The following is an 11,517-nucleotide window of genomic DNA, read 5'->3' as shown; positions in this document are numbered from 1 at the left end:
ATGAACTCAGGTGACATTTCTCACTGTCACATCCACAGCCTTTAATCGCAGGAGAAGGCAGCTATCCACCAGGCACCCAGAGGCAAGGGGGGGGGGTCCAGGGGATGATAGGCCCATCCCTCCTGTACTGTGCCCAAGAAGTGGTGGCCAGCACAGTTCACTGGACGTTAGTGGGGGCTCAGGTCGTGGGTGCTGGCGCTGAGGGTCCGAGGGGCCTTGTCCAGATGCCAGCTGGGAAACTGGAGACAGGCACAGGGGATGGTTGGAGGGGAGGTGAGGGGCAGGTGCTACGTCCACCCTCCAGCTCCAGGTCCAGCCTTGCAGCCAACTGTCCACCCCCCTCGCCTCTACCCCAAGTAAAACCCATCTTTGCTCCTGTCCTGGGTCTCTTCTAACACCAGACCACCACCTGCTGACTCCAACACCGGCCCGACCGCCCTGCCTTTGCCTCATCTCTGCGCCTATCCACATGGCTCCCTCCATTTTTGACCCAGATGTCCCCTCACCTGAGTCCCAAGAGCCCTGGGGGCATCCACGTTCAGTGTGTTGAGTGACATGGCTCTCTTCATTCTGCAAAGGGGGCAGCAGGGAGGAAATGAGTGAATCCAGGAGTGGCCCCCCTCCACGAGGGACCTTTCCAGCACAGGGTTTGATCTGTGTGTATCACAGGGGAGATGGGAGCTATGGAAGGTTCTTGAGCAGGACGGGGGGTGGGGTGGGCTGCGGATTCTGCTGATGTCAGGGCTCTTTGCTGACCTGATCAACACTCACCCGGCTGCCCCCGCCGCCCCCTCGCCTCGGAGACGGGAGACCAGCTTCTCACTTCCTCGCCTGATAGACTCACGGATCTTGGAGAGTGAGCTGCTGCGGCGAAGGGCCTGGGGAGGGGCCGGGGATGCTGCTCAGTCCCCCAAGCCCATGCAGTCCCCACACCCACCCCAGGAGCCGAAGCACAGCCCGTCCTCACCTGTTCTGCATCACCAGCTGTGCCTGTGTTGGGGGCACCTAGGGGGAAAGATGGGGGACACTGAGATGGGGACATAGAGAAGCCACCAGGAGGGAAGGCAGGGGCGAGGGGCTCACCTAGAGGGGCAGGTAGGTCCTCCTTGTGGAGGATTTCTTTGTACAGCTCTTCCGCTTGTTGGTACTTGTTCTGTTTCAGGTAGGCTGAGGCCTGCGGAGAAGGGAGTGTCTTGGGTGATCTTGGCTCTAGTCTGGGAACTTTTCAGACCCCAGTTCCCAACACTGCATCCAGTCCCGTTTTTTTGTTTGTTTGTTTTTTGTAGAGACAGGGTCTTGGTATGTTGCCCAGGCTGGTCTTGAACTCCTAGCCTCAAGTGATCCTCCTGCCTTGGCCTCCCAAAGTGTTGGGGTTACAGGTGTGAGCCACCACGCCTGGCCCCACTTTCTAATGTGCTGACCTGGCCGTATCCCTCCCCTGCCTAAAGCCTTGCCCTGGGGCAGAGTGGGTTTGGAGCTCGGCCCTACTTCCTGCCCGGGGGATGGAGGGCAGGCAGCCTCCTGTTTCTGAGCCTGTCTGCTGTACTTTGGGCTGGTGGCATGGCCTCTGTGCCTCAGTCTTCTCACATGCCAAGTGCAGCGACAGCTCCCACCTCATAGGGACGCTGTAAGAACTAGCGATGTGGGGACCGGGCTAAGAGGGGAGCCGGCCACAGTGAGCTCAATAAATGTCTGCTGCTGCCATCTGTGCCTGCCAGCTTCCCCTTCACTGGCTGTCCTCTGGCTCCCGTGGACTTAGCGTTTCCTGATTCCGTGTTCTGTGCTGAGCCAGCTCCTGTGTCTGACACTTGCTCCAAGGGCCCGGCCTGGGGGGACCCCCCACCCTCACGGTGCTCACCCTGTATCCAACCAGTGGGTGCCTCCCCAGGGCAGGACCCTCCACTCTGGGCCCACTCTGAGCCCCAGGGACCTCACCAGGTTGTTCTTGGTCTTGGCCACGTTGGGGTCGTGGGGCCCGCCCAGTGCCTCATAGATGCTCAGCGCCCGGGCATAGTGCCGCTCCACGTCCTCAAACTTGCCCTGGTTCTGGCACAGCAGGGCCAGGTTGTTGAGCTGCTTGGCCACATCTGGGTGGTCAGCACCCAGGACCTGGGGGCCAGGGGTCACAAGTCAGAGGGATCATACAGGATTGGTGGGACACATGACATCACTGCTGTATGGTGGTCATGGGGATTACAGGGTCAAAGCAGAGAGTGACCTGAGAGGTTGGGGGCTGGGGACACAAATTATACCATCGAATGGGATTACCAAGGTCAGAGGTCACGGTGGTCCAGAAACGTGGGGGCACAGGGTGAGATGGGTAGGTCAGGGTTGGGCTTGTGCTGGTGGCCATGAGGGGTTGGAAAGGCTGTGGGGGGACCCAGTTGGGGGGTGGTGTGTGAGGTAAGGCGAGAGGTCAGAGTCAGGGTCAAGACCAAACTGGGATCTCAGAAGGTCAAGGGTGATGGGTTGGGTGATCTAGGCTCCAACTGGGGTCTCCCAGTACCAAACGCAAGGGGCCCGAGGGTCAGGGTCACGATGTAAGTGCTCAGGATCCATGCGGAGGGCTACATGGGACAAGGGGTTCCTCGGGGTTGGGTAAGGGGGATGGGACCTTCTCTCGGATCTCCAAAGCGCGCTGGCACAGGGGCTCTGCCTCCCGGTAACGCCCACGCTTCCCATAGAGGACGGCCAGGTTGTTGAGCGTGGCGGCCACCTGCGGGGTTGGGGGAGGCACAGGTCAGGGATGGGCAGGCATGGTCCCACTTTGGCCCCACTTCGTCTCCCTGGGGCCCCACTCACCGCGGGGTGCTCAGGGCCCAGCGTCTGCTCCCGGATCTGCAGGGCATCATGGAGAAGGTCTGTGGCTTCTTTGTACTTGTTCTGGTCCCTGTGGGGGGCCCCAGGAATGAAGAGCGTTAGCCAAGGGTTGGAACAGCTGCAGCCACAGGGGCTGGGTCAATCCTGGCAGGCCCAGGGAACCTGGCTGAACCAAGCATGGGTGGCACCCTTTGGGGGCCTTTTGTGGGCCCCTCCATACCTCCCAATTCTCTAACACTGGGCCCTGTACCCCCAGACCTCTGCCAAGCTTCTAGCCACCCCAGGTCTCTTGCCTGCTCTGTTGGGGTCCCTGGTGTCCGTGCTCTCTGACTCCTCTCTGCCTGGCTCAGTGGCCCCCCCCACCCCCATCCCTGTCCCACTCCCTCTTTGCCGTTCTCATAGCAGGAGTCTTCCCTTCCTTTCCCATTCTGGCTGTCCCCTCCCCTGACCTCCCCAGGTGCTCCATGGTGGCAGAGGGGGCACCAGGAGCCTTACACTTGCACCCAATGGGTCCCTGCCGTTCCTGCCCCCAGCCATGGCCGGCCACAGCGCTCACCGGTACACCAGCGCCAGGATGTTGAGCATGGTGGCCACGTCGGGGTGGCAGTGGCCCGAGCTGCGCTCCAGGTCCTCCAAGGCCTGGCGGCACAGAGGCACCGCCACCTCATAGCGGCCCTGCCCCGCGTACTGGATCACGAGGTTATGCAGGGTCCGAAGGCGGGCAGGGATCTCATAGCCACCCTGCTGAGCCGCTGCTGCTCCTGCGGCCTCGGGACCTAGGTGGGGCGGGGTGGGCTCTGGGTCACTGCAAGCCTCCTAAGCCTCCAGTCTCGCACGAGAGGACACGTGCCCCAGAACTGCCGGACTGCCTAACTGGCCCCTGGGACTCTGGGCCCCCACGCTAACTTCTGAGACAGGAGTCACTAGCATCTAACCAGCTGGTGGGATGCATCCTGGCCTCGGGACAGGAACACGGCAGCCCACCTGCCCTGTGGGATGTGAATAGGCGGCTATCCTGTGTTTGTGGCTCCCAGCCTCACCTGCACTGTCACATTCAGGGTCCTCCTGACCCTGCCCTCACCTCCCCATCCCCTGCTCAGAGACTTTGGGGTCCTGCAGCTCAGAGCCCCCTCCCCACCCTGGCCTGCCATCCCCTGTGGCACGTACTCCCAACACCCACCTTTCCTCTCCTCCTCCTCGCTGGGGAACAGGGAGGCCAGGCTGTCTCGGCGCGGCGGGGACTCAGACTGCTGCAGGGACAGGAAAGTGGGGGTCCGGGGCGGTGGGGGCTTGTTTCAGAGACTGGGGCCCTGGATCTATCTCAGGTTTTTTTTTTTTTTTTTTTTTTGAGACGGAGTTTTGCTCGTTGCCCAGGCTGGAGTGCAATGGCGCGATCTTGGCTCACAGCAACCTCCACCTCCTGGGTTCAAGCCATTCTCCTGCCTCAGCCTCCGGAGTAGCTGGGATTACAGGCATGTGCCACCACACCCAGCTAATTTTGTATTTTTAGTAGAGACGGGGTTTCTCCATGTTGGTCATGCTGGTGTCGAACTCCGGACCTCAGGTGATCCCGCTCGCCTTGGCCTCCCAAAGTGTTGGGATTACAGCCGTGAGCCACCACACCCAGCCTATCTCAAGATTGGAGGGAGGTGGTGGTCACGAGCGTCAGAGGCCCCCTGGGGGACTGGTGAGGCTTGGGGGCTTCGTGGAGTAGCTAGTGGGGGCATCTGTGGAAGTTCTGGTGGGTCTGGGGGCTCTGTGGAGGGTTGGGGGACTGTGGCATTCTAAGGAGGGTCTGGGGAACTGGGATTCTAAGGAGGGTCTTGGGGACTGTGGGATTCTAAGGAGGGTGTGGGGGACTGTGGGATTCTAAGGAGGGTCTTGGGGACTGTGGGATTCTAAGGAGCGTCTAGGGGACTGTGGGGCTCTGTGAAGGGCCCAGCGCCCCCCACCTCACCCTGCCCGTGGCACCTGGCTCTCCGCCGGTGGGTCGTACTGTCGCAGCTGCCCCAGGAACTCCAGGTGGCGCTTCTCCTCCTCCAGCTGGGCCACAGCCTCCTCGCTGGCCCGAAGCCGCCGCTGCGTCTCCTCCAGTTCCTCCCGCAGCCACACGTTCTCCTGGGCCAGCCGCCGGGCCTGCGAGCGCAGCCGCTGCTTCTCTGCCTCCAGTGCACCCACATGTGCCGACAGGGCCAGCAGCACCTGCCCAGGGTGGGGGTCCCAAGTCGAGGTTGGTTCCTACCCTGCCAGACAGCCCCTGACCCAGCCTAGGCCTCGAATCAGGCCGTAGCACCCCACTACTATGCACGACACCCCCAGATTCTGCAGAGACTCTGCCAACATGGCTCCAGTGCCCTCAGAGGCTCCCAGGGTCCCCTCTGATTTCACCCCCAAACTTGCCCTAGAACCCACAGTTTACTGAAGAATGCCATCTGGTTCAGGGGTCCCTGTCACACACAAGGACCCCCTAAAGCTGCCAAGGGACTCCATCTCTGACCTGGAGCCTCCCCTTCCCAGGCCTGTTCCCCTAGGCCTCCCCCTGCCCCAGATGTTCCTCTCTGCCATACTTTTTTTTGTTGTTTTTTGGGACAGTCTCTCTCTGTCGCCCAGACTGGAGTGGAATGGCACGATCTCCACTCACTGCAACCTCCGCCTCCCAGGTAATTTTTGTATTTTTAGTAGAGATGGGGTTTTGCCATATTGGCCAGGCTGTTCTTGAACTCCTGACCTCAAGTGATCCGCCCACCTCGGCCTCCCAAAGTGTGCCCCTCTGCAATAGTGAACCCCTCTCCCAGACCCCTGCATACCTGGCCCTCCCTCCGCCCTCAGCTGACCCTCCCTCAGCTCCCCACCCGGCCCCCTCATACCTGGGCCTCGCCCAGCCCCAGCTCGATGGCCTCCAGCGAGTGGCTCACCACCTGCTGCTTTTCCTCCAGCATCTCCAAGCCGGCCACCGGGCCCTGTCCCGCCAGGGCCTCCGCCAGGTGCCCAACCAGGCCATGGTGCTCTGCCCTCAGCGCCTCCAGCCCCTGGACCACTTGCCGTGTCTGCCGCACCAGCTCCTCAGGGCTCAGGCGCTCTGGGCCCAGCCCTGCACTTCCGGGAGCCGCCACCTGCACAGACATTGTTGCTCCTGGGGAGCAATGGTGAGGGGTTTGGGGAATCATTGCCCAGGCCAGTCAGTTGGCCCCCAGCCTCTATTCCCATAATTGCCATCAGGACCCCTAACTTCTCCCCATCCTGGCTCTTCCCTGCTCCACCCATCCTGGCCAGCCCTCTGCCTCCACACCCTCTCCATCCCAGTCTCCACACCCATCCCAGCCAGCTCTCATCTGGAACAGTCTTGTCTACCTTCGTCTGTCCTCCCAACCCAGGGTTCTGCCCTGAGGACAGTTCCCAAATCCTATGTGTAATTAACCAAGAGAGGGCAAACAGCTAGCCTGGGGTCCCCCATCTGCCCTCAGCTCACCTGGCCAGCCTTCCCCACCCCAAGGCCCTTGGATCCCCTGGCCCAGAGCTCCTGGTTGGCCGTGTGACCTGGGACCAGAGGCACCCTCCTCTGCTGGACGAGTGGGGCGAGGCGTGTGGAGGCGGCAGCCTCTGCGTGAGCTCATTCTTAGGGTGTTTTTGTTGGGAACCAGTCAGACCACTGGGGGTGGGTGGGGTGGGAGGAGAGGGCCCAGGGGCCAGGGCCCCCGGAAGCCCAGGAGGCCTCTAGGTTGGGAGGAATGAGGATGGGGCCATGTGTTGGCTCCCAGGCAACAGATGGACCCTGGGGGAACAGGGGCTCCACCCTCCTCCATCAGACAAGCTTAGCCAGCCCAGGGCCTGTCGGGACACACGTGTGATAGGTGTGGTCCAGGGATGTCACACTGGCCATGTGACAGCTGAGAGTCTGAAGCCCAGCTCATAGTGGGCGGGGGCCCCCCTCTATGGGACTTCATGTGGTTGTATGTGGGTGACAAGGTCACAGAAACTTAGCTGGTGGTGCCTCTGGGGTCCTCATAGACACACAAACACACTCCTCAGAAACATACCTCACATACCCATACCCTCCCTTCTTAAAGACACAATGCAACATACACATTTTCCTCTCCAAAATACAATTTGACACACGCACTCTCCCTTCTCTCCAGTACAACATGGGGCCAGGTGTAGTGGCTCATGCCTGTAATGCCAGCACTTTGAGAGGCCAAGGTGGGCAGATCACTTGAGGCCAGGAGTTCGAGACCAGCCTGGCCAACAGAGTGAAACCCCGTCTCTACTAAAAAAAAAAAAAAAAAAATTAGCTGAGGTGGTGGCGCATGCCTGTAGTTCCAGCTACTTGGGAGGCTGAGGCAGGAGAACTGCTTGAACCCAGGAGGCGGAGGTTGCAGTGAGCCAAGGTCGCGCCACTGCAATCCAGCCTGGGCAACAGAGTGAGATTTCATTTAAAAAAAAAAAAAAACACGGTACACACACGCACTCTCCCAGAAATATAGTTACACACACACACACACACACACACTCCCTCATTAGAAACACAATGTCGGCCGGGTGCGGTGGCTCACACCTATACTCCCAGCACTTTGGGATTTTGGCTGAGGCAGGAGGATCACTTGAGCCCAGGAGTTCAAGACTAGCCTGGGAAACATACTGAGACCCCATCTCTACAAAAAAAAAAAAAAAAAAAAAAAAATTAGCCGGGTGTGGTGGTGGTGTACCTGGAGGCTGAGGTAGAAGGATCACTTGAACCCAGAAGGTTGAAGCTGCAGTGAGCCATGATAGTGCCACTGCACTCAGCCTGGGTGAAAGAGTAGGACCCAGTCAAAAAAAAAAGAAAGAAAGACAACATAATATACATTCTCCTCTTAGAACACGCACTCACTTTCTCCTATTAAATATACAACTCAGTACAAACTTACATTTTCCTTTTAGAAATACAACCTAAGACAACACACTGACTCAGGCACACACATATACTATTCTTTCAAAAACAATCTGTATATACTCCCAACACACAGGTATATTCTCTTAGAAATAAAAACCAAGCCCAGGTGCGGTGGCTCACACCTGTAATCCCAACACTTTGGGAGGCCGAGGTGGGTGGATCAGTTGAGGTCAGGAGTTTGAGACTAGCCTGGCCAGCATGGTGAAACCCCGGCTCTACTAAAAATACAAAATTAGCCAGGCATGGTGGTGTGTGCCTGTAGTCCCCAGCTACTTATGAGGCTGAGGCACGAGAATCGCTTGAACCCGAGAGGCGGAGGTTGCAGTGAGCCAAGATCACGCCACCGCATTCCAGCCTGGGTGACAAGAGCAAAACTCCATGTCAAAAAATGATAATATTGTTTTAAAAAAAAGAAAAGCCAACCCATGCAGAAACTAACTCTGTCTCTCCCACTCCCCAAATCACTCACATTCAGACCATCTCCTTGCACTTGACCGTGACACTCGCTGTCCCCCAAACTCACACGGCTCCCAAGCAGCCAACTCCCTACAATGCGCCCAACGCACCTCCAGATGCACACACTCCCAAGATTCACTGTGGATCCCTCGCCAGTTTCCCCACTTCCTCTCCCTCCCACTCCAGGCCTGGCCAGCAGGGACTCCCACACCTACACGCCATACACACACGAGTACTCGGATTCAGCTCCACTGTCGGAACAGAGAGCTGTGAATATGCGTGGAGGGATGCTACGTTCTCACACACTTCACTCAAGCCACTGCATCCACCGTAAGCAGCCCAGCGGTTTTTGTATGTGTTGTACACACACGACCACGTACAGTAAGGGTCCTGTACATTTTGTGCATCACAGACTTGATCGTCATTGATCTCTCTCTCTAGATATATGTATGTGTATATATGTGATGTATATATCAACCTTTTTAAAATTTTATTTTATTTTTTTGAGACTGAGTCTTGCTCTGTTGCCCAGACTGGAGTGCAATGGCATGATCTTGGCTCACTGCAATCTCTACCTCCCAGGTTCAAGCGATTCTCCTCCCTCACCCTCCCAAGTAGCTGGGATTACAGGCGCCTGCCACCAAACCTGGCTAATTTTTGTATTTTTAATAGAGACGGGGTTTCACCATGTTGGCCAGGCTGGTCTCGAACTCCTGACCTCAAATGATCCACCCCCGGCCCCCACCTTGGCCTCCCAAAGTGCTGGGATTACAGGCATGAGCTACCGCACCCAGCCAACTTTTTTTTAATTTTTAAAAAACTAAACTATACCTGGCTAATTTTTGTTTTTTGTAGAGACGGGGTATCACCATATTGCCCAGGCTAGTCTAGGATTCCTCGGTTCAAGCAATCCCCGCCACCTCAGCCTCCCAAAGTGTTGAGATTACAGGTATGAGCCACTGGACCCAGCCAATCTCTATGTGCTTGTGTATATCACACCATACCTAGTCTCACACCTCACACACAAACATCATAAATGGTTGAACTCACAACCACTCAGGTTCATCAAGAGTCATCCTGACAACCACAACCATTCTTCACACAATTTTGCCGATGTAACAACCTCCCTCCATAACCTCAGACACAGCCTTACACACACCACTCCACAGCCAGACTGACAACCACAGCAACAAATACGGCTCAACCACAGCCATCCAGCACTCGGGCTGTGTCCCAGACACACACCAGCTCCCACACTCACACAGAGCCCTGTGTGCACAACCGCACAGCTGATAATCATAGGCACAGTCCCACACACCGATCCCTGACACGGACCCCCTTTTCCATCCTGTCACCCACTTGGAGGAGCATCCCACTTAAATGTCCACGTCTCCACTCCCACCTCCCACAAACTCTCCGTTGCACACCACTGCCAGCCACGGCATTGTTGCAGATCACACACCCTCCAGTTCCTCTGTACACACACACACACATGCACACACGGCTTCACACACCTCCACACCTCACTCATCCAACCCCGAGGTTCCAAGCGCACCGTCCCACGAAACAGCCCCACTTCTGGACACAGTTCCGCCCAGCCCCATGCACCATCAGTGACACACAATCAAGTCAATCACAGTCACCTCTCACTGATCCAGTGCCACACTGTCCACCACACACACACACACACCCCAACAGGCAGAAAGACAACCACAGCCGCAAAACCTCTTGGTCAACAATCACACCTAATCCTACAACCAGTTCCACTCCCTGCGATGAAGACAGCCACACACACAGCCCCACACATGCACATCAGGCCAAGCAGAAAGTTGACTGCAGTCGCACTGGCTCTTGGTCATAAAGTGCTACTGACGATCCAATTCTACACACACACCATTCCAGTCACAGGTCACCCATGTTTTCACATTGCTAAAAGTGTCACGTCGTACACACAGTCCCATCACAGGGTTACACGGAGGACAGTCGCTTTCACCCTCATACCCACAGCCTGACACACACTCTTGCACACACACAAATCCTCACACACACACAGGAAGGCAGGAGACTCCCATCGTGGCCCAACCCCGCAAGCCGCACCAACTTACCCTGGCCTGCCCAGCCCCGCGCACCAGGCTCACCCGCCGTCACAAGGGCCCACTCCCTCCCCCTCCCTCCCCCTCCCAGGCCCCGCCCCGTCCTCGCTGTTTACCTGCGCTGGGGTGGGGGGCGTGCGACCCCAGCCAGGCCTCCAGATCCCGGAGAGCCCCAGGACGGGGCAGGGGGCATCCGGGAGCCCCAAGGCCCTTCCCCGTCTCAGGGCGAACGGGCCCAGGGTTGCTCCAGGCCCCATCCTCACCCTTCGCCCCCACCCCCCATCATCGCGGCTCTCCGAGAGTTCCGCGCCCCACTCCTGGCGCCCACCTGACCTCTGGCGGCTCCTGCCCCGCTTCGCCCCACTGCGCTCGGTCGCGTCCCGCAAGCCAGGCACGCCCCGAAGCTCCCGCTGCGCCGGGCGTCTGGGACCGCGGGCGGCTCCTCGGAGGGGCGGGGCGGCCGGGAGCCACGCCCCCGCAGGTGAGCCGGCCACGCCCACCGCCCGCGGGAAGTTCAGCCTCGTGGCTCCAGCCCCGCGGGAATGGCAGAACTTCGCACGCGGAGCTGGTAACCTCCAGGACACCTCGAATCAGGGTGACTGTAGCGCAGGGGCCTTGGCCAAGCTAAAACCATGGAAACTTTAGATCCCAGACCGGTGGCTTTCTTGCAGTGCCTGCCCTGGAGCCTTTTCCTTGGTTGTATGGCCTGCTTCGATCTCTCTTTCCACAGATCTCATCGTCTTTTGGTCTCTTCTCAAAGGCCACCTCCTCCGGTAGGCCTTCCCTGATTGCCCCCTTCTAAATGGCACCCTTCCACCAAAACATTACATTCTCCTCTTGATTTTTTTCACAAAACTTTTCAGGGCCTAAAATTATTTTATTTATGTATTTATTTATTTATTGAGAGGGAGTCTCGCTCTGTCACCAGGCTGGAGTGCAGTACCGCGATCTCGGCTCACTGCAACCTCCACCTCCCAAGTTCAAGCGATTCTCCCATCTCAGCCTCCCGAGTAGCTGCGACTACAGGTGTCCGCCACCACGCCCGGCTACTTTTTATATTTCTAGTAGAGACGGGGTTTCGCCATGTCGGCCAGGCTGGTCTCAAACTCCTGACCTCAAGTGACCCTCCCGCCTCGGCCTCCCAAAGTTCTGGGATTACAGGAGTGAACCACCGCCCCCGGCCCCTAAAGTTATTTTATATAACATATATCACATCAT

At 58.0% G+C, this 11,517-nt stretch overlaps 1 protein-coding gene across 7 annotated transcripts; it reads right to left on the bottom strand.

Moving 5' to 3' along the window:
- Window positions 1–21: 21 nt before the first annotated feature.
- Window positions 22–10,776, bottom strand: KLC3 (kinesin light chain 3). 7 transcript variants are annotated; one of them, XM_054463672.1, is made up of 14 exons: window positions 10,312–10,340; window positions 7,524–7,603; window positions 5,688–5,953; window positions 4,792–5,022; window positions 4,001–4,070; window positions 3,377–3,596; window positions 2,803–2,890; window positions 2,615–2,716; window positions 1,936–2,109; window positions 1,084–1,174; window positions 968–1,005; window positions 772–878; window positions 507–570; window positions 22–239 (listed from the first exon to the last, which is right to left on the bottom strand). In XM_054463672.1, the coding sequence occupies exons 3-14, from the start codon at window positions 5,943–5,945 to the stop codon at window positions 168–170; spliced, it is 1,515 nt and encodes a 504-aa protein (XP_054319647.1). In that variant the 5' UTR covers window positions 5,946–5,953; window positions 7,524–7,603; window positions 10,312–10,340; the 3' UTR covers window positions 22–167. The 7 variants fall into 7 exon arrangements, with proteins under 7 accessions (XP_054319647.1, XP_054319649.1, XP_054319651.1 ...); XM_054463674.1 differs by lacking the exons at window positions 7,524–7,603; window positions 10,312–10,340 and adding an exon at window positions 10,628–10,776; XM_054463676.1 differs by lacking the exons at window positions 7,524–7,603; window positions 10,312–10,340 and adding an exon at window positions 10,633–10,761.
- Between the last annotated feature and the right edge of the window lie 741 nt (window positions 10,777–11,517).

Source organism: Pongo pygmaeus, chromosome 20, assembly GCF_028885625.2.
Source record: "Pongo pygmaeus isolate AG05252 chromosome 20, NHGRI_mPonPyg2-v2.0_pri, whole genome shotgun sequence".
Lineage (NCBI taxonomy): Eukaryota > Metazoa > Chordata > Mammalia > Primates > Hominidae > Pongo > Pongo pygmaeus.
This window is presented reverse-complemented; position numbering and strand designations above follow the sequence as displayed.